At 37.7% G+C, this 23,811-nt stretch overlaps 1 protein-coding gene across 1 annotated transcript; it reads right to left on the bottom strand.

Annotated features, from left to right (window-relative positions):
- Positions 1 to 261: 261 nt before the first annotated feature.
- LUM (lumican) lies at positions 262 to 11,976 on the bottom strand. The gene is made up of 3 exons (XM_009882603.1): positions 11,653 to 11,976; positions 7,663 to 8,559; positions 262 to 1,310 (listed from the first exon to the last, which is right to left on the bottom strand). Exons 2-3 carry the CDS (start codon positions 8,537 to 8,539, stop codon positions 1,156 to 1,158), a joined length of 1,032 nt encoding a protein of 343 aa, XP_009880905.1. The 5' UTR covers positions 8,540 to 8,559; positions 11,653 to 11,976; the 3' UTR covers positions 262 to 1,155.
- Between the last annotated feature and the right edge of the window lie 11,835 nt (positions 11,977 to 23,811).

Raw genomic sequence — 23,811 nt, 5'->3', positions numbered from 1 at the left:
ACAATATTTGAACTATTCATTCCCGGATAGAATATACTACCATCTCTCTACCATGAGTAGCTAGGGCTGCATTTTACTCATTGCCTGTGGCTTCGGAGAGATTTAATTGTTCTTTTGACAACGCTGAGAAATTAATTTGCACTATTTCATAGTACTGTGGCTCCCATACTGCAAACGCCATAAGACATTGATATAATGGCAAACACAAATGCAGTGGGGTATGTTAAATTATATGTTTACAAACATATTGAAACTTGAAAGTAGAGAAAACAGTTTATTTAACCTTACAATAAATTTTAATAATAATATAATAGCTTAGATTATCTTGTCTTAACCTGAAGGGTTTTTTTTTTCATTTATAGAAGACTGAAACATAGTTGACAATGATATGGACACAAAAATACTATTTGCTATGTTTTATTTTCTACAATCTGGTTAAAAGTAGCATGCAAGTAATTGAATTAAAATACTTGTATATATGACTTATTTTGAAATAAAAATTATACCAGCAATGGATAAAAATCTTACCATGAAAGTTTAAATGAAAGTATGACAAAAAGAAGAGTAAACAACTTTTTAACCTGAAAAATGTTTGTTTCCCTGTTATCTTTCACATATTCCATTAATTTAATAATGTCATGGGCTCTAAAAACATATTTTAATATATCTTAAATTGTTCTTAGATTTTTATATCATTTTTTTCCTTTGCAATTGATAACAATATGAAAAAGGCATGAATAATTAAGAAAGTTGGATTGGTTGGAGAGGAATCTTGTATTTACACAGGCTAGCCCATACTGCTCAGCACGCTGATGAAACCCACCTGACTTTCATGTAAGTCTGGTACCAGCTGGCATGTATTGCATGCATGGACATAGATTTCTATGAAGGTGAATGCTTTTCATCAACTTACCTACCCAAATGAAGGCATATTTTGAACCACATTTGGTTAATCTTGTGCTTTCTAAATACAACCATTTGTAAAAATATGCACGTTTCCTTAAGGTTGCCAAGTCCATGCTAAATATTAACAAACAGAATGGATAATATGCAGATTGACACTTTTTTGAAGGCGTATCCTAATTTTAAAGAGCTATCATGATGTAATTCCTGTAGGTACTGCCGCTATAAGGGAACTGGATGCTCCCATGTATCTCACTCCAGTGAAATCTCAGCAGCCACCCGAAGGCAGTTGTACATCTCCTGTGGCAGGTCAGCCCGAGTGAGATTGTTTCCATCCAGGCGCAAATGAGTGATCTTGGAGTAGGTCGTTGGCCCAACAACCTTACAGAAGCTGCTCAATGGGAACTCTGAAACAAAGGGAACATGAATGAGGGAAAGCATGAATAAAATAGGACAAATAGGACAAACTCATTATTTTTCTGTTATTTAAGAATTTTATTTGGAAATGGTGACCTTAAATTTATTCTACCATTTTTCAATATTTTGCATGTCCACTGATGTAATTTCCCAGGAGGTTACTGGAACTTGAGGGGCTTGTGTTAGAAGATGTTCTTTCCATTAGTTGTGAGAGGTTCAGAATTTCAGGACTGAGCTTTTCAAGTCCTATGTGCTCCCAGTACCCATTCATTTTTAAGACTTCAGATTCTATATAGAGGTCTAATCTGGCATTTTGAAAAAAGGAAAAAATGAATCTCCATTAGAACTGACGATGTAGATGTGGGAAACAGTCATGCGGGGTACATTATGATGGAAGGGTAAAACCATGCTACATAAGATATTGAAGGAAGTGTCTGGAGAAATTGAAACCATTACATGACCTTACCCTTAACAATAAGCAGTCCAAAAGGTGTCTGTGTCAAGTATTATTTTGGATATGCCATTTTGGTTTACTAGTTTCAAAATGAAATTTGGGGCGGGGCTTAGGGAGGAGATTTACATATAAATTGCATGGTTGAACCTTTCCAGAACAACAGGTTTAGAAGGTGAATATAAATGTAAAAAAAAATAATTATAAAAATGTTCATAATTATTGTAATTTATATATTCAGTTGAAGTATGATTTGGTTCACATAATACCAGACAGGTCTTGAATGGAAACTCTGTCTTGTGTCTTATAAGCAGTATTAACTGTAAGCTGGAAATTACACTAAGCAGAGAAATTCTGTGCTCGGTATGCATAAGCACACACATATACATATTATAGACCTTTGTCATGCATCTATCCTCAAGTGAGGTTGTATGTGAATAAATCTGATGTCCCTGCATACTACATCATGTATTTCTGCAAAGATAGTCCTTCATTCTCGCCTGTGTTTCCTTGGAGTCAGAGAGAGGATGAGTCTGTTGAAAAACTCCAGCACTACTAAAGAAGCGGTCTGAGAGGCTTGTTCTTCTATGGGCCATTGACATCAACTGAATTCATACGGAAAATATTTTAAAGGGACTCCTTCAACAAACCCAGTCACCAGTATGGGGACAAATTTCATATCTTCAGTTGCTTTTATGTAGCAAAGGACTAGCTCCCATAATTTCTGAGAAAGCAAGGTAGTGTTCTCAAAATCAGATGCCATTTTAACTAGCAATCATAAGTCATTCATGGACTTTTGAAAACACCAATTTATATATATTTTCTGCATGGCTATTTAATTCATCTAAGAAAATGTGATGACCTACATCATGTTGTAGTACTAAAGGCAGCGGAGGAAGTATGTTTCATATCTCCACTTTAACTTCAATTGGATTCTTTCAGAACTGACATTACAATAATCTGCTGTCATTGATGAAACATGACTTATGTAAACTAAGTATAAATGAACACCCATTGTACAGGCAGGTCTTTAAAGCATGAGAGCCTAGGTAATTTTTTTGGATGCAGAGATATGATGTTGAAGAATGGATGAAGATTTATGTATCTTCCACTAAATAAGTTGTTTTGAGTAGGGATTAGAGAAATGTATTTCAAATGTTAGATCTTGATCACCAATTTGATTAAAGCAAGTCAAGCCAGTTTCCTAGAATTTGTATATTGTACCACCTTCTTTTGGAAGGATGAGAGACAAAATACACCCTTAATGGCACATTTATTGGGCAGTTCCTATTGCAATATAGCATAATTTTAAGCCTGCAGACCAATTCTGATACTATTCTGATTCAGAATGTCTCATCTGAAGTGAACTGATGATTTTTGTAAGCTAGGATCATATAATCTGAAAGATGTTTATAGGATTAGATCTGTGTGGAATTTTGCTGAATAAAAACATAAGTTCCTGAGACTTTGAACTCAATTGCTTGGCCTACAGCTTATATCATTAACTGTTTAGGTCCAGTTTTCTGCAAATAGTTTGGGTATAATTTATAAAGATTAAAATAAGCACAAATTCTAATATAGATTTTTTTGTGTTTTGTTTTCTTGTCATTCAGGAATGACATGGTAAGTGTATTTTTGTTGAAGTCCAACATTTAAAAACTTTCTAAATTTACTTATTTTCTTTTTCCTTATTGTTACTTTTGAGAATAAATACTAACATTTGGCTGCAAAACAAGGTATGCTCATACAAGTTGTGTAGATGTTTAACTACTCAAAGGATATAAACTTCATGTATTTAAACTACAAAATTTATCTGTGTAACCAAGATACTCAGCTGTGCTGACTATCTATGAGACTGGAACCACTTTGGAAATAGATGCAAATCTAGTCCTCAGAAATCAAAGAAACTGCGTTATCGACTTCAGTGGGATTTGGCTCCAATATTTGGCGTACACTGTTTGCATTTGGGTATTAACTTTTTATATGCTTAATCTAATTGTCAGTTGTTAGAAGCATGTTAAAAGTGTTTATTTTCTAAAGGAAGTCTCCACTAGCAGAAAATAAGATAAGTGGGTCTTGCAAATGCACTTGATCTTCTGTTACCTATATGATCTGTATGGGAACTGCAATCAGTGAGACTAGAGCACTGTTGCATGAAATATGTCAGTACCTTACTTCCTCCCTTATTACACTTATTAGTGTTGCAGGTGTGAAGATGTCTGCCTGAATTTATAATATTCAGGATCAGAGGCAGTGTACCTAGAATTTTGCCATTAGCGTGGCATTCATATTTTCCTAACACAGAATTCCTGCAATAATCAGACACTGAGAGAATAAGAAGGATTGGATAAAAATTCAATTTTCATCTGCACAATTATTTTCTTACTCAAAGTGTCTGTCGACATAACAAAGTCTGATATTCTAACAAACTGCCCAAGTATTTGAAATATCTGGGGGAAAAAAAAAAAATAAAGCAAGAGCAGGCATGACCTCTCCTCTCCTCTCCTCCTCTCTCTCTCATAAGAAACACTTATTTTTCAGATAGAATTATTTTTTTTACTATAGGCTAGGTGAGAGTATATCCCTTGCACATCAGGAGTGTAAGCAGCCTTTAGCTGAGAGGAAGATTAACTGTGCAAAGACTCCTTGTTCAGGCCTGCAATATAGTGGGCAATCCTAATGAGATCTGAAGTCCCATAGTCAACCTTGCTGGTCTGTGGTCCCATAGTAATCATATCTGAGTCATTTCTGCACAGACCATTGTAAAAAAGGGCTTTTGGGATTGGTGGAGTGAGCCAGACAAAAGACCATAGAGCACCTCCCCATCTAACTCTGTTTAGAATAAGTACAAGTATGGCACAGGTACTGAGCCAGCTGATGGACTGGAGCAGAATATGTGGCCCCTTAACTGTCCTCTGGAACATTTTCACATTCCCCTTTTTATACTCTATTCACATAGTATCTTGTTTCTGGGGTTTCATGTGGAAACGACAACTCTCTCCTTAATCCTTTACAAGTACAAATGAAATAAGGAGAAGTCTGCCTTCAGACCCTCTTCTTGTATCACTGAACCTCTTTGATTCCTGTACTTTTTTCATCCTGCAGAGGGTTTTTTTTTTTTGCCTTGAGGAGACCGTGAAAGAAATATATATATATGTAATATTAATGGCATCTTAAAGTATGGCAGCAAACCACTGTTGTTATTAAGTAGAAAATTCTACCCTTAAATTACAAATAATAAGAGATATTAGAAAAAGAAGCTTCAATTTAGAAGTTACAGATTAGGTTTGAGGTACGGAGAAAACAAAGGCTTTTATAAACCTTCCATGGCCCTATGCTAGCTTGGTGATCCAACTAGCACAAGTTGGATCCAAGTACACCAAGTACAGTAGATTGAGCGTACAGCTGATACCTAACTTACATTCAATAGAATGGATGTGTTTCAATTTATCACAGATGAAGAGAGAACATACTGAAGTGAAGCCAATTCTGCTACATTTTTTTTTTTTTCATGTTTGTATTCATCTACTCTTGTTCAAAAAGCTCAAAGCCACTCAAATAAGGATATTTGGCAAACAAGTAATTTTTATATGTGTGGCAATGCATAGGGACTGTAGCAAGCCCAGGATGAAACTCATGGACAATAATTTAGAGAAACATTTTCTTTCTTTCTGGTAATATCAAAAGGGTTGGAACCAGATTACTCTTCCTTAGACAAATATAATAATTAATTGATAAATTAAATTGAAAAATAATTGATAGCCTAAAGTTACCTAAGAAAAGGGGAGACAGTAGCAAATGAGGAACTCTGGAGACATATATTTGTTAGGTTTCAGTATAAGTGAAAACTTTAAGCTATGTAAGCATAAACTGAAAGATTATACCTTTTGTACACTTTAGGACAAATTATCATTAGCCCTAATATAGAAGCCTTCCTGTCACAGTACATGTGTACCACAGGCCGTGGTATGGAAGGGAAACTGGCCCTGTTTACAGTCATCCTTGTACAAATCTCTGGTAAATTACAATATTTTATTAAAAAAAAAAGAAACTGGTCATTTGTTTGCAGCTCAAATATTCAAAGGTCAATCAACTCAGTTTTTGTAAGTGCTCACATCTGTAGGTTAGGTGTAATGAACAGTGAACTGCAAAGACTTTGATCAGCCTGTAGCTGGTACTTCATTAAACTGAAATTCTTATTGCTAACTAAATTTTATCCCATGTTGTCAATTAGCATCCTAGGGAACACAATATTATGCCTGTGAAATTAGATAGCTGAGAAAATTTGTAAGTAAAGTCTTCTAGGTTTTATGGTTAAGCAAAAACCAGTAAATCAGAGTTCTCTTGCATCAGTCCATAGGGTAGCAGTGACAGTGCAGCAGTAGCCGGTGCACACTCACTCCTCACACAATCCTCCTCTGCTGCTAACCAGTACCCTGGAAATACAGCTTTCATCACAAAATTAAATTGCCATCACAATTGCTCAGAAGTCCTTGGAAATGTGAATGGAAAGCAGACTTGATACCTGGGTATCCTGCAGAAGGCTCAGAACAACCATTCTAAGCAAGGAAACTTGCCTTGTATATCTCATGAGAAGTTAAACATCATCATTGTTAGCTCTTTTAGGAGAGGGAGAGTATCTGATAAAGTTCTACAGGTCGCTCTATGCGATGCCTCAGGTAGGAAGCATTAACTCATTATTTTCCATCATCAAAACAAGGAACTGAGATGTAATAGGAAAAAAAAATCATAGCGTTGAGGAAAACGTAAAGCATAGTAAATACAAAACATTTCAAAAGGTGTTGCCCTCTGCCTGGTAAAATCAGCTTTAAATTTTTTCAAATATTTGGCTTTAAAGGCTATGTCTGTACGGGGTTAGCTATGTATGGAATAGCTAACACTGATAACCTAAACCCCTGCTGGTTACAAGCAGGCGAACAGAAGAGAGGGTTTTATGGTTTAATTTATGACAGCTAGCAAGATGATATAAGTCCTCCTGCAGAAACACTGTTATGTTTGACAGATCTGCCTCTCCCTCAGGGACCACTGCTGACAGAGGTGCAGCTGGAGAGCTTCTCACATGGTGGTGGGGCCTCTACAGCTCTCCAGCACTTCCTTCCCACCCCAGGATTAGGACAGCCTCGTAAAAGCCCTGTCTCAGTAGAAACCTCCATGATCTCATCCAAGGTGTGACATTTATTGACTTCAGAAAGAACATTTTTTCAAATCATGCTTGAATGGAGACAAGCTTGCCACCTGATCATGTGATATGGGAAATGGAAATGAAAAGAAGAAACAACAGGGGCAGCTCTTTGGATTTCATGATGGGTTTGGAGGGATTTTGCATGAGAGAAGGGAGGAATGAGAAAAAAGCAGCTACTTTGCTGTATCCTTTTCACTGTGCCTTGTGCCTGACCTTATGAATTTGAAGTCTTCTCCCTCTCTTCCTCCCTCCCTCCAGCACTTTCACTACCAGCCTTCTGAAAGGTTACACGTACCATAGTCAGATCCTCAGCTGATGTCTGTCTTTTTTTGCTGGCTTATGTGCCACACTGATTAAACTTTTCCCAGTGTTTTTTCCTCAATTGTCTAAATCAACTCCATTGGCTTCAATGGAGTTACTCCAATTTACATGAGATGAGAATTAGGCCAATAGTACCCACATTAGTATGAAAACAGAAACTTCTGTCTTTAATGTTAATTTGTAGCTATCAAATAAATGTCTGTCTTTTAGCATTAATGTGGACAAGAGTCAGAGAAATGTCAGTGTACTAACTGTCTAACCAGTACCATTTCTTCAGACTGATTGATCTAACCTTTCAGATACTTGCATTGGCCATGAGTGTCCAGACTGTGGTAAATAATGCTAAAAATATGCAAATTTTACTCACTGTTAATTTTGTTGACTTGGAGGTAGAAGTTTTCGAGGTTCTCACTGACTGTTGGAATGCTCTTCAGCTGATTGAAAGACAGATCCAACTCAACCAGTGATGTGATATTGAAGACATTGCCTGGTATTCCAGAATCTGTTAATTTATTGTGGGATAAACGTAAGTATTGCAGGGCTTTAAAACCTTGGAAATACTCATCAGGAACATTGGAGATCTGGTTATTATCAAAATACAGCATGAGTAAGGAGTGAGGCAGGCCTGTCGGTAGCTTTGTAAGTCGATTAAAGCTTAAGTCAAGATACAAAAGTGAATTCAGGCCTTTAAAGGCCCCAGAAATAGAATCTGCTTTCAGGTGGTTGTTCTGGAGGTGAATGACGGTCAGATTCACCAGCCCCTCAAGTGCACTGGGATTGACTTTTGTGATCTTGTTATGACTTAATTGCAGGTCATCCAGAGTTTTGGGGAGTGGTCCAACAGCTTCAGTCAAATTGTTGTAGTTAATGTGAAGTTTCTTCAGATGCTTTAGTTTAGAGAAGACTCTTCCCTTAATTTTTGAATTTTCCAAATGGTTGTGATCTAGAATCAGCCACTGTAGGTCTGTTACATTATCAAACGTGTTCTCTTCAATGCCCTCAATCATATTGTTTCGAAGGTAAAGGTATTTTATTCCACTTGGTACGATCGGAATGGTTTTCAGTTTAAGATTGTCACAATACATGGCAGTAGGGTAGCTTAAAGGGCAATTACATTCTGGGGCACAGACTGCTGAGGATGGCCCAAAAGGATCATAACCATAATCATCTGCAGGACCATATTCATATTGGCAAAAAATGCCACTAATCAATAACAGGAAGATGGGTAAGGAGTTTAAAGTCATCTTTGCAATGTGTCTTGTCCCTGTATGGTGAAAGGGAACAAAAAAGTTATAACTTCTTTTTCTCTCTTTCAGCAATATTTGAAATTTTACCACATAAATGTTATAAGTCAAAACTATTTAATATAGGCTTCCTGTTTAAAGCTATAAATTCAGATAAAATACATTAGTTTGTGAGTATTGCATTGTTACTACTATAAATTTACAGTGTCTTGTTATATTGTCTTTGCAATTCAAAATTGTAGGCCATTCTGCTGTTCTAAGTAAAACATTCTTTTTACCTTCCTGCATTCATTCATTAAGTCACGAGAACGATGATAAAGTCCAGGTTTTTTAAACTTGGCACAGAAGTTTTCAGTTTTGCTGAAGGCCATCTTCAGAGGCAGTTCTGCCATTTAAATTCTGACGAGCATTCCTAATATACTGAATTGCCTTATATCTAAACAACATGTGGCAATTTGACTTAAGTTTGAAAAAGCCAGAAAAGTTACAAATTGAGGGTAATGATCTGCTGTATAGTGTGTTGTTAAGATGCTTGTAGTTTGTAATATCTTTTTCTCATGGATCACGTCCAGTAAAGCTTTATCCACTAAGTATCATATTCACCTAAAGAATAAACTAATAGAAATATATACCATATTCTCCTGGACATGTCAAACAACCAGCACCGCATATGTGTGCACGAGTATACTCTATCTAATATGGATCTACAGTCGATCTCAAAAGACCGAATTTCAGATAGTGCAAATGTCCTTGCAAATTCTGTGTGTAACAATAAATGTGTTGTTTACATTGTATGACCATTCTAAATCAACAGAACAATAAAGCAGTGGTTTCACATAGTTGGTCTTTCAGTTCACATAGAGTAAAAGGACGTTCAGTATCCTTGGGGATGTTTTGCTGTGATCCAATATGAGTGGTCTCACCTTACTTTTTAATGGCATACCTTTCTCATCAGGTACTCCACAAGTAATCTGTGAACATAGTATCTTGCTTTATTTCTTTCTACTGAGATAGATGTTGTGTTGGAAAAGTTGGTCTAGCATCACTGGAGTCAGTGACCTTACGTTGATTTTCACCAGTAAAGGACAAGGCTTAGTGTACTCAACTACTGTTCAGAGAGTGAGACAATTCAGAAAATCCTTAGAACCTTCTTGTTGCCAGGTAATTTCAGAAAGTACATGAAGCCTATAAACAGAACTCCAGACATTCATCTCAGGTCTGGGCAATCTTCCAGCAAAGTTAGTCTCGCTATCGACATTGATTAGTACATAGCGTTAAAATGCAGGGCCATAGCTAGAAAGTCTTGCCTAATTCTAAATTTCATTGCTTTTATTAACTAGATAAAAGCCACATCACATTCTAGTCCGCTAATAATCTCAACTAAGATACCTCTAGGCAAGGCCTATTGATCTCTTGCAGTACAGGATGAAGATTTTTTAAAAAATGTCCATGTGTTATCTCCAGCCAATCAGCCACAAAGTCCCTCTGCTAGATACTAAGCTGCTGTCCCCTGAATAACGAGGATGATTGCATATCTTTTCCATGGTGTTGGTCCCATCACATTTAGCTAATTACAAGCCATAGGATAGAGCAGTCATTGAAATATGAGTTATCAATGTAACTGTCTTTGTTCTTCATTAGTGCATGAGAACATGCAAATTCAACCTTCAGTCCCCTGCTGGTATAAATAAGTACAGCTCCTCTGAAAGCAAAGACACTACAGTGACACAATTCAGCTCAAAATCTGGTCCTATTTAGGTACTAAACGTTAAGGATGGAGGACTAACTGCTTCTATATTCAAAGTATAAGCCAGAGTGTCTTATTGGACTACATTCTTTGGCCTTACAGGGACATTTTTATAGATTCGCATTATTTTATAGTCTTACTGATAAACTTACATAAACATCCTATTTTAAATTCAAATTCTATTGTTATTGTAGTTTCAAATTTTATTTGTAATGCTAAATTTTACTATTGATATCACAGGCTGTCAGTTCTTTTAAATAGTACACAAATTTTAACTGCTCTGCAGAACCCTGGAAGTAATTTAAAAAGTCAGATTGCAAAGGTTTTGAATTATTTTACCAACAACATTTTAAAATGTAGATGACAATTCTGTAGTGCAAGGACATATGAGCATGTGTGTGACAGAAAATGAAACAGTAAAGTACATATGTCATATAGTTGTTTTATTCATGGCTTTCTCATTCACATATCTAAATGTTTCTCTGTCAGAAGTGTAAAAGGTAAATAGATCATGCTTGTTTGTTGCACTGAACTGTATGAATCCAAAAGATAAAATCAGAATACGTTCTTAGATGTTTATCTTATAACATAAGCACGTTTGAACTAATTGCCTGTGTTTGTTCTAATCAGTTCTGTTGTAAAATACCTCTGAAAATATTTGTGAAGTTGCTCAGGCAACTTGCCAAAATGTACTAAATGGCAAAGCCATGATTTTGGAAAAATGGTTACTACAGTAGAGTAGACAAACTACTCAAATTTTTTTGGAGATAGTCTATACTATCTTCATTCTAAAGTTGTTGTGAAACAAAATAAATATAAGTTTATCTTCAATCAGCCTTAAACTAAATATACCTTAATTCTGCAGCATAACATTTTACACAGTGTGCAAAAGATTTAATTTTTAAAAGTTTCACTACTATATTTAAAATGTGCTTTAAAATTAACTAAATATTTCAAAATGCCTATAATTTTCCTTTCATTGCTTTCTTGATTAATTATTTAAATATTAGGTTACCTTATCTTTTTGGAAAAAGAAGTAAAATGATTTAACAAATGGAATCTGTGGAGCTCTTACTAATAGATTATGAATGAATAAGTATGCAGTGAGTACTCTTAAAAATTTCTTTGTACTGTAGATCAACTCTTCTTTTGAAATAGAACAAAACAGACGTTAAAAAAGTGCAATACTGATGCACAAAATATGTGAGGTTGTTTTAAGGAAACTGAGAAAGCGAATCCACTAAGCAACTGTTGATTTGTGTTCAATTTACAAATTGGCAAACTTATCCTGACATGTTTTCACGTTCCCATTACAGCTACATTTAAATAGCTGAACATTACAGTTAAAACATGCAGCAGCACTTACCTTACTGCCTTGAAGCTGCTTTCCTTAATTCCCAGAGCAGATGCAATAAGGGACTGTATCGACCAATATATGCTGTAAACAGTGTCAGGAGGTAAAAGTCTGCCAGATCCTCTGTGTTACAAGAGAAAAAAAAAAAAGGCAAAAAAAAAAAAAAAGCCCTAGTCACGCTGTTCTCTGAAGCTGCTATGTCATCATGGTGATCTTGTGGTGTGGCATGTACAAAAATGCAGCTCTGTAATGAAGTGCAGGTGGATACCATATTTTGTGCAAGGACAACCCATCTGTTATTCCTGTGGGATGGGAGAATGATCAATGTTTCACAAACCTGAGAAAGTTTAGACCACTAGCCATAGCCTTATACAAGGATTTTATTTTTTTTTTATTTTAGAGGGAAAACATTTTAGATTGTAAAACAAATTACAAACAGACTTTTGTTTTCCAACTTATTTTATACTGCTAGGCATGAGCTAACAAATAGCACTCAGACCTCAATGCTGCTGTGCTTCTTCAGCCAAGTGACTCATTCATTTTCTGCCTTTTTCTTTAACTATCTTATGTCCGCAGTAAAATATCCTCAATAAAAGTTTTAGCTTAAGGATCAGAACCAAAGATGCAGGATTATCTTTGAATTATAACCCTTTCCACAACATTGAATACCGAGTTCAAAGGGTCTTCTGCAAAGCATTGGAATTTATTTGGTCTGGAGATTTTCTTTGGTGATTGAATGCATGTTTATTTAATAAAAACACATCCCAGGAATGGTTTTTCAGCAGTTACTGTAAACTCACTTTATACATTTGTTCATTTTTGCACTTACAGCTTTCTCCTGCTTTTCAGAATCTGGAACTACTCAGCTTTACGTTGTCTGTTTCTTATTCCATGGATGTAGTTCAAGAATGCATCTTAAGGCTTGGATGAGATGTTATTTTCACCAGGCAATGCCAAAAAATAATGCACTGAGACAGTAACTGTTTAAAGTGGGTCTTAATGTTTCCATAAGAACCTTCCCTTATCTCTAAATAGTAGATGCCTTCCCTTTTTATGGGACGCAAGTTCTTTCTTGTAACGTTGGATGGGGACAAATGTGAAATGTGCATATAGGAAGCACGAACAAGCTCTTTTAAAGTGTCTTGTGTGTTTAACTGTATTTAACTGTAATTGTTGTGGGTACAGATCAAGTTTTTTGTCTGTTGTCAACTGGTTATCTTTATGAAAAGTCATGGTACAGGATGTGGCTGCGCTGGAGAACCCTAGCAGCTTCTTGAATAAGAGGAGCCTGGGTGTGAGCTTTCCCCAAAATCTGCTGCTGATGCATCCAGGCCTCCAGGCCTTTGCAGGTTACTGGGTGCAGGGAAAGTCCTGACATAATTCAGTGCCCTTCACTGAGAACAGGAGAGACGCCAAACGACTACAGACCTCTGTGCTTCCACAATCACACAATTAGCAAACAAATTTGCTCAAGACAGAGTGCCAAGTGCCAGTGCAGCCCGTAGGGAGTAAATGTTACTCTTTTGATGTTCTGACATCATTCCTGTCCCCCTGGCATGGAAAAACCATTTACATGTTAGGAAAGAGGCGCTGATGACAGACCATAACTACATTACTATTTGAATGATGCAAAGAAGTGCATGGGAAGCAGTGCGGTGATGATAGTGAATTAAGCTAAGTAGGTGAAGATGTGTATCAGAACTAGAAACGCAGAAGTGGACAAAGCTGCTGTTGTTCTTCCTGTGGACAAACGGAGACCAGATGGAGTTTCTCATGCACAGTATGATACTTATCCGAAAATTACTTCATTAGTTTCAGCTGGCCAAGGAAAACCTAAACTGTAGCCTTAACTGCAAATGAGGCAACAAGCAGGAGGATTCAGCAAGAGATCAACCGGTATAAAGAAAGGATTTTGAACACAGAAAGAGATGCCCTGTAAGGCAATACTGCGGTTTGCTCTGTGAAATAAGGTGTAGCAAGCTGAGCAATGGAGCATAATGTTTGTAAGGAGGATTTTAAAATTCATGGGAAAGACACTAGTTGGGGTTTCTCAGATTAAAGATTTGTTTTGAAGGACAAGTTCAGTATTATAATAAACTAATACATATTTTGATCTTTCAGTAATAGACATAGTTTTACATTTGCAGTACAAATAGAATTGAACATTGGCTGCAAAAACAAGGTAGCATGGGCTTGACATGTTTTTGGCACAGTTATATTTATGCACCAGTTGTTTACTACATTGATTTCTGTAGGTCCAGTATACATCTTTTTGCTCATTCTATTAACAGAAATGCAAAGCGTGCATATCTTCGCAACTTGTAGAAAAATCTTATTGAACAAACGTGATGATATTTTCCAATTAACATATGGTAAAAAAATGGGTCATTTAAAGTTCAGCTGAGATTTTTCCATTCATGTAGTTCCTGTCTTGCTGACTGTTTTAAATTAGCTATGTAAATTGCACAGTCAAGATGAAGAATCACGTGCCTTCCAAGGATAAGATATAAACCAATAGGTTTTCCCTTTTCTTTAATAAGATTTTTGCCATCTCCCCACGCTGTTATTTAATTTTTTCCCTTCAGCATCGTTTTGCATGCTTTCCTAATCTTACTGTTGTGCCTCATGAAGCACCCACCCCATAAACCTCTGTTCGGGAGAGCAGGTAGGGGCTAAAGCCCAGCAAATGGAGATACGGATGCTTATGCAGCAAAGGGTTGGAAAGTGGGTGGGTCATTTCTTCTTTCTGGCCCTATTTTGTGGGGTTTTTTGGGCGTTTCTTTGGTAGTTCTCAGAAGTCATTGAATGGCACGTGAATATAGTTTAGCTTATTTCCAAGGAATACACAAACCAATGTATACATTCACTTATAACATCCACGTTGAAAATTAGTTATGAATATGCTTCGTATCTGATAATGTCAGGGTATTTTGATATTTCAACTGCACTCTTAATTTATTTTTTTTCTCCAAATTTAATTTTCTGTCTGATTTCTTATTTATTCATCTTTCTTTATTGGGAAATATGGTCAAACCCTATTCTCATCTAGTTTTCCTCAGTTTGTGATACATGAATAGAAATGCTCCTTTTATTTAATTCAAATCTCCTTTCTTGTTAATTCATATTTTCATGGATGAAGATGGCCAAGAATTCTGGTAGGCTGCAGAGAAAGAATCTCAAAGCAGAGGTCACTGCAAGTATAACACTTCGTAGTGGGTGAGATCTAGTTTTCAAATATTGTTGAGTTACAGTGCCACTATTTTCCCTCTTCATTCATTAGTGATATCTTTTCTACCTTTTCTCTGCTGTACAGCTATCCTCTTTATAACCTCTACACACTTCTGCATAAATGGGAACTCCTCCTAATCTGTTTGCTTTTAATCCCCTTTTTCCCAAAAGACTCAAGTTACTAAAACTTAATAGATATTGTCTAAACCAACAGCTTCCGTTTAGTCTTAAACCTGTGTGTACAACTGGTACACAGAATTGTACCCAAAGAACCAAGAGATTTGGGTGCCTAAAACTGTAGGATATCTGGGTCACAGAAGCACGTAGCCCCAGACAAAGTGCTTGTGGATCTTTTCACGCTGCCACATAAAATGGTTAGTGAGTTTTCGCACTGATCACATATGATTTAAGTTAAATATTACTCTCAAGATGAAATGAAGGCTAGTTCATTTGAATTGGCTATCTGCAGCAGAAGGTAAAAATTTCCATGAAGGGGAAAGGTGATTCCATGGGCACCATACAGCAAGCCACTTAATTAAGAGGTAGTGTAGTGTTTATTTATGATGTTTTCCATATCTCTAAATAGTGAATATATAGCCTGTTAGCCTATATAGAGAGAATAAATGAAAATACAACTTTGCCTTGCATCTCCAGTAATAATTAGATAAATGTTTCTGTGAAGTCCTGCAGTACTTTGAAAATATTGCTTAAGGCTGACTCATATCAAGTGAGTTCCACTAAAAACAATTCAGTTCCAGATTCTGAAGGCTGTAGGTGCTTATTATTTTTTCATCTGAAAACTTCCATTCCTCCAAATTGAGATTTTATTTGTTCAGCCTCTACACTGCACTTACATGTTAAATGGAAAGTGTTAGAGCACATACTATAAGCATTACAAAATTTGTGGTGATCCAAATCCTGTTTTTTCTTTCTCCTAAAAAGGAAATAACGGCTTTGGAAATTTACAAAAATGGTAATAGTGGTACAATCTATTAGCAGACCACAACAGATATTTTAGTTGAGCATGGATCTTTGTTTTTGTCGTTTTGAAAAATTGCTCACTGTTTTGCTTCAAACTTGACAGCGTCTATATTCTAGTGCTATTAGCCTCCTCTCCATTGCTTTTCAGACTGTTTTTGTACTAGACTGCACTTAAATGAATTCAAATTGTCAATGGTAAAATTCCTCTGCTTTGATTCAAAGCTTGGTCAAACCTCTTTTACGGTAAGAACTGCACAGATGAAAGCAAGATGGGTTTTTTTTAAACAGATTCCTAAACAAATGCACTGTTCTTTGTGTTTTAGCATTTAAAATGTGCAGGTCTGTGTGTAAAAGAAAGTAAGCCAGGCGGCCCTGATACATGAACCAGTTCAAATGATTCCTAATGTAAAGAACGTAAGAGGATCTCAAGGAGTTGTTGAACTTGTGGGAAAGTTGTGGTTACAGGTAAAAATTATACTAGCAGCTTTACATTTTAAACACTACAGATAATTTATAGGAAAAGAAAGAGGTGGACTTGGCAAACTTGGCTAGCTCACTGCCTGTTGTTTGTATATACTAATGCTGTATCAACATAGGCCTTCTTTGAAATCATTGGGTGCTAAACATCTTCCCCTAATCCGAACATTAGCAATGTCTGTCTGCGCTCAGATCACTGCTGTTTAAGGTCAGAAGGGATCTTACATCATCTACCCAGACCTGCTGTATAACATAAACCATTAAACTTCATCCCGTTCGTGCTGTACTGAGTTCAACAAAACACCTTTGCTTACATATGCTCCAGGCAACACGACTAAGACATGAAAAGTTTGGCAGTCTTCTAGTTTGATGCAAAAATCTGTTGATTTTTGCCCAGGCTGGTTTCAGGATCTGGCAGGTTATGGTGGGCACTCAGCACTTTCCCATCTGTGGGCAGAGGGATGCATCTTGAGGAAGCAGCTGATATCATTTAGACTGCCAGTTGGATAAGGCTTATTTATTGCTGCGTTCATCCTTGTGTCTGCTTATGTGTACTTGCAGGCAGCGCCCAGAAGTAGAGGGCTGGTTCCCAGGGTCTGCTCAATTAGCACAGACCCAGGGCAATCCCCACTCAGTCCGTTAGTCATCTTCTGTTTCTCCTTGAAGCACAAACACCAGGAAACTTCGGGTTTATGAACTCAACAGGGTTGCCAGCTGGTACAGGAACAGTAGCTTCTGGCTTGCAGGGTGGAGGGTGAGGTCCTGGGGAGTTGGCTGCTCCTGTTTGTGCATGCATCTGCTGGGACAGTCTGCTCTACGAGACCCCAGTGGGAGTGGGCACTGCTGCTCCTGCAAAGCTGGTTTACTGCATCGTGCTTCTCCTCCATGAGACACTGTTTTCCAGTGAGTTCCTATAACTGCAACTCTTTACCCAAAGTAGTACAGCAGTATGGTGCTATATGGTTGAGGTTTACGTAGTCATGCGAGGAGCAGGGAGTTGGACTCAATGATCCTTATGTGTCCCTTCCGACTCGAGACATTCTATGATTCTATGCAGAAAGTAGCAGTCTGGTGTGCAGCCACATACCCCTTCGCTTTGAGCACAGTGTGCAGAACGTGCACATAGCATTTTGGCTTCTGCCAGTTGATGCAACCCTCAACTGGAGCGTACCCACATGGTGATAAATTGTCTTTGTCATGAAGATGGGACAGTTTCAGAGCTACTTAATGTGCATTTTTTTTAAAGTACCGCTCATTGTCATTTTTAAAATTAAACACCTTGGAAAAATCTACTGCTACTACAGAAGACCCTGTTATCCACCAAGTTTACAACCTCATGAACAAGTAAAGGCTTGCTAGATGATATCTATTATATCATTAGTTACTTATTAGTATCTATTCTAGCATTAGTTGTCACTTAATTCATTACCAACTGAATGCTGTATCAGATTTTTCATTATTTTTCCTGGGACTTACGGCAGGTTAATAGCCTTGAGATATAGGATCTACCTATTTGTAGTCCATGAACACCAACAATGCACTGGTGTTCTGGTATTCCCAGGCCCATGAAAATGGATTGTAAATGAACCAAAGATCTCTTAGATGGTTTCCTAAGACATTTAGGTACAAATTGTTATGACAATGCAATTTAAAAATATTTATCTCTAACAAATATGCTTTAGTTTTTTCCCTGTAGAAAGAATATGATGATCCTCATATGATAAAATCACATCAGTCTGATGAAAGTACATCAGTCTACTCCTTTTCAAATGCAGAGAAACAATGTTTACTAATTCTTTTTTTACCTATTTAATTTATATGCATTGTTTTATGGGTATGTTTATTTGTGTTTCTATGACATTACTAGAATTTATTTACCTCATCATATACTTCACCTTCCTCCAAATATCTTCAGCCATGCTATCTGTGGATCTGTCACTGATATCTTCAGTGCAACTAAGTTTCATCTTTGTATTATTACTAATATGTACAGAGACACTATTAAATATATTTCATATTTCCTCATTCTTCATGTCTCATAGGTTTTTTTTCACGTCGAATAGCATTCCACTTTTCTACAGAAAGAAACAATCCTATGTCAGAAATTGGCCTTTTTTGGTTGCAAAATCAGGGGAGGAAAGGTATTTGAGGACAATTTCTTAAATTATTTTTAAGTATACATATTCTTATTTTTCTTCTAATTTTTTCCTCCCAGACAAATTTACTCATCTTTTTCCTGTTTGTGAACGTTGAGCTCCTCTGAAATACTGGCTGGAAATATGCTTTTGACCGTATTAAATGGTCAGCTTCAGCAACCACCAGATTCCAATCCAGTGATTAACTTGTCTTTATTAATCATAAGGAGGTCCAGAGCGGATTTACCTCATGTTGTATGCAATACCTTTTGTCTTAAAATTGTGTAGTGTTGAGAAATGCTACAAATGCTTTATTATTGGCTACCGGGCACTGCTAGCAACATCTCACAAAATAAAATTTTCCATTAGAAAAGCTATTTATTTCGTAAGTTACTTAGTGTTATATCTAATCAAGGTTACTTCCACTGCTCTGTGAGATACAGACTGTCTTTTTTATAAATGGTCTCAGATGCTGTATCTCACACTTTCGTCCTGTGAGACAGCAAGCATAGGTGTCTACATGTGTGTTAGGAGTCCAAGCACCCCTCATGATCAGTGGGGATCCAGTAAATAGAGTTCTGGAGCCTAGGGAGTGATTTAACTCTCTAAAACAGACACCATAACAGTATTCAGTTACCTAAATGTAGGCATCTAGTATCATTTGAGATGCTCTATGGTATCCAGCTCATCTATATAGGTTATGAGAAAGGACTTAAAGAACTGTCCCCCTTTTGAGTGGCAGTTGATGACTCAGTACTCCACGGTGCCTAATAATAAGGCATCTGCATTCAGGCAGTTAGTTGCCTGTTGTCAAGGGGTTTCTGTCAGCTGTGATGTAAAGGCATCTACTGCTGTCTGACATTGCCTGGACTGTCCAGCTCATCTAAATGTGGCTGGCTGCTGTGTCTCGGGATCTTGAGGAAACCTGTCCTGTCCTGAAATAGTGTCCAGACACATGTAAGCAATCTAGAATGATATAAGATACTTATGTTTTGGCACTTGGGTTGTGCCCTTGAAGCTCCAGTCCAGGAGATCTCCTATGTGAGGTAATAGCCTCACTTTGTGCAAACTGTCTGAACAGTATTTTCTCCAACAGTTTTCTCTGTAGACTTCTCTTAGTTGAGTATTCAGCACAATGTCTGCAAAGAAATGTCACAGAAATAGAGCCAAGCAAAATGAGATGTGCAAACTTGGAGACAGTCACGACTGATTCCTCTACAGGTATTTTCCATTTTCTTACCACTTCTAAAAAACATAATAATAAAAGAGTCAAAATAAGGAATTTTTTGAAGGTCAAATTAAAATTTAGAAAACAGTCCTCTGTTTCCATTAGATCATCACCTCAATCCTCACTGAACAGTTTTGTTTTGTTTTGTTTTGGTCAAGCAAAGATTTTCAATAGATTTCGTATATAATTTATAAGTTACAGACATTGGAAAGGACAGAAACAATTTAAGAGATTTTGCATCACAAGCTTTCATAGGCTTATTTTGAATTGAAACAAGAGTGCTTAAGATCTAACTTGCTCTCCACCCAATCCAAGGAGGAACAAGCTGCCACAACATTTCCCTCATCCTGTGTTGATTAAGAAGAATATACCACTTTCCAAGTAGTCTTGTTCACCTCCCATAGATTTTAGACCTCTGTCTACTTAGCCTGACTCTTTTTTCTTTACGTGTATTTTTTGGACTTTGGTGAGCACTTAGCAATTGTATTTGGATAATTATGTATCTGTATATTTATACACATCTGTTTGTTAAATGGCAAACTGATTTGGACCAAAAACTGGAATCAACATCTATCCCTTTAGCTTCCCAATATTCTTTTTCATGATTTCTTAATATTTCAAGATACTTTTGCCTATATGGATACATTACACTACAAAACAGAATAACATTTTCAAAGATGCTTCACCTTTTTTAAACAGCAATATGAAGCTAACCTAGAGGCAATTTCTTTCCTTCTCTCTTCAAATGTTGTGTTGTAATTTCTTTTGGATTGTAGGTATGGAAAGTCAAACATTGCAAGCAAATATCGTAATTCCTCCAAACTCTCAGTCAGATCAGAACTCCATGTTATCAGCTATTCAAAGATACAGAAAGACAGAGATAGACTTCTCCATGACGGGATGAAGAGAGAATTAAAACTGACTGAGAATCAAAAATAGGAAAGCATTCAGATGGCAAGCAGGAAATAGCATTGTCAATGTTTGGGTAGATCAATGCAAAATATTAATGTCACCACACTGAAAATTATTGTATATAACCAAATGGATGACTTACCTCCTCTTTAGTCTCTACCTACACTAGTAAATCACATAGAGGCCCTGGCACTGGCAAGTCATTTTTTATAGTATTAGGTTAGAATGGGCTTTTCCATGATTCTAGCCTGAACTGAACAATTCCTAGCCATGGTATGGGACTTACCACTGTCAACAGAGAGTTTAAATGAAGCCACCTTGTTTCATGGGGTAAGATAGCCTTAGAGTAGAGATGGGGCAAAGTCATGCTAGTTGTTCCAGAGCTGGAAAATTGCATGATTTCACTTAATAATACAGATGCAGCTTTAGACTCTGAAATATAACCTGGGCTATCAATAAGAAAATAGACATTCAGGTCCTAAGATCTGCTGAAATTAGCTGATCCATTTGAATTTTATCAAATCATAATTTCATTGTTTTCACCAATTTCTCAAAATTTATGTGTTTGCATGTGTGTGAGGGTGCATATGTCACACTTGCTTTACACTGAAGTTTTGAAGAAGTTACATGGATTATTTTTAATTTTCAAAAAAGAAACAGATATATTCCAGAAATAAGATCTGATTCCAAGTTTTAGCAGAGTAATCATTTTTAAGTGGAAAAGCTGGTTTTGCATAGAACTGCTGACACAAACTTAGCTACAGCAGTACCGGTGAGCCACACTATAATTTAGGTCATGTTCCTATCCCGTAGATAACTTCAATAATATGCCTAGCCAGTTGTGGTATAGCAAAATCCATTGCTCCTATTCCAGTCTCATGAAAGCAGAATGAGACCTTCTTGTTTCCAGAGCTGAGCATCACACATCTCTACTAAGTTTGCTCATGAACAGAAGCGTTTTACACTGTGTTTTAGTAATTAAATCTTTGCATTTATTATGGAACTTTTGGCACAACAATGATTGAATAACCCTGAGAGTAACTGGTGTCAGAAAATAATATAAATGGCAATGGCATTAGAAAGACCCACACCTTCTGTAAAAGAGTTTTGGTGAGGCTTTCATGCTTTTCTCCTATACTACTGAGGTTTACTCTTACCCCTTTCTGGAACTTAGTAAGAGGATTTTTTGAGGCATGCAAATGTTGATGAATGAGCAAGGCTGGTTCTGAGCACATGTGTGAGCCTGCATCCTCATGTCCCCTACATCCAGACCCATCAGCAATTTGTGTTGTCTCAGTCTGGTGACTTTTCTAGGGAACCCATGTGAGGGTCATTCTTTCAAGCAACTGGGGAATAGATGTGCAGGTGATAGCCCACAAGATTTTGATTCAAAGCATGGTGAAGGGAAGAAGGTGATTGCTTTACCAATGAGGATGATATTTTTCTCCTGAAAGCCACCACAAATGACCTGTCACATATTCACATGTCAAAATATTTTCAGAAGTGTGCCCTCCAGGGTCTTGGAAAACAGTGTTTGCGTTCCTAATTCACTCAGGTGGTGCTGAACATTTTACTCCATGCCTATATGTCTCTCAGCCTAGTAAAGCACATCTTGTCTATGTCTGAACTGCCTGTTAAGCTTGGAGCCAAGAGTGTCCTCAGGGAAGAACTCATTTATTTCCCACATTTCAAGCCTGCAGACAAGGCCATTGGAGTGACAGGGGAATTCTGCAAGCTCTGTATGTGGCAACACACCACATCGCAGGCCCTGAGCATGCCAACAAGTTCTGATTGCCCCAACCAGCCTCATACAAGTTCTCCAGCCATGCTGCCTCCACCCATTGGTGCTGCAGATGTATTTAAGCTGCACGTCCAGCCCTAGGTGTGTTGTGGGTATGCTGTGCAATAAGACATTATCTTATTGACTCGGTATCTGAGCTTGACTTTGGACCCGCCTCCTCAGTGGACATCTGTCACTGGATGGTTGACCAACCCAGCTCTGCTCTTCTTCATTAGGTGCTGTGGGACTGTGCACCTTGCTCATGAGGTTGCTGTCCTGCCTTCTGTAACCACTAGCTCGCAGCTTGCCTTCTCCTTCACAGCTGTCCTCTTTTGCTGAACCCTGACAATAAGCTCAGGGAATAAATGTTATCTCCTGGCACAATGAGTGGTAGATGTCTAGGCAGGGAGAGGTTCTAGAAGAGTATGGTCATGGCAGCAGCAGCCTCTTGGTGTACTCAGGGCCCTGGTACTGCTGATGGAATTACAGAATGGTTTGCTTTGGAAGGAACCTTTGAAGATCATCTAGTCTCATCCCCCTGCCATCAACACTTCCAATGATGCATCCAATGGGCATCCATGACTTCTCTGGGCAACCTGTTCCAGTGCCTCACCACCTTTAACATAAAGAATGTCTTCCTTATATCCAACCTATATCTACCCTCTTTCAGTTTAAAACTGTTCCTCCTTGTCCTGTCACAACAGGCCCTGGTAAAAAGTCTCTCCATCTCTCTTATAAGCCTCCTTTGTATATATTGAAAGGCTGCAATAAGGTCTCCCTGGAGTCTTCCTTTCTTTAGGCTGAACAACCCCAATTCTCTCAGCCTTTCTTTGTAGGACAGGTGTCCCAGCCCTCTGATCATTCTCCTGGCCCTCCTCTGGACCTGGACTAACAGGCCTATGTCTCTTGTGCTGGGGGCCCCAGACCTGGATGCAGTACTCCAGGTGGGGTCCCATGAGAGCTGAGTAGAGGGGCAGAATCACCCTTCTTGACCTGCTGGCCACACTTCTTTTTATGCAGCCCAGGATTTGACTGGCTTTCTGGGTTGCAAGTGCACATTGCCGGCTCATATCCAATTTTTCATCCAGCAGCATCCCCAAGTCCTTCTCTGCAGGGATGACCTTAATCCATTCATCACCCAGTCCGTACTGATACTGGGAGTGCCTCGACCTTCATGAAGTTCACGTATGTTCATGTACTACCACACATGCTCTCATACTAGCCCAGAAGTTGTCAGTGAGGTAGCCAAGTGGCTAGAAAGCTCTTTTATCTCCTCTCTCTCACCTGAACTGTGGGGGAGCATGGAGGTGGTTGGGAGGCATCTTCAGCTTCATCCTCTGTAGGGCAGAGCATTGGGACATGTCTTCTTTAATTCCTATTTCTCCTGTCTTTTTCTTTTTTCAGCTCTGCAGAATAGTCTGAAATCATCG

The sequence above is a fragment of the Charadrius vociferus genome, unplaced genomic scaffold, assembly GCF_000708025.1.
Source record: "Charadrius vociferus isolate BGI_N301 unplaced genomic scaffold, ASM70802v2 scaffold72, whole genome shotgun sequence".
In the NCBI taxonomy this organism is placed as follows: domain Eukaryota; kingdom Metazoa; phylum Chordata; class Aves; order Charadriiformes; family Charadriidae; genus Charadrius; species Charadrius vociferus.
This window is presented reverse-complemented; position numbering and strand designations above follow the sequence as displayed.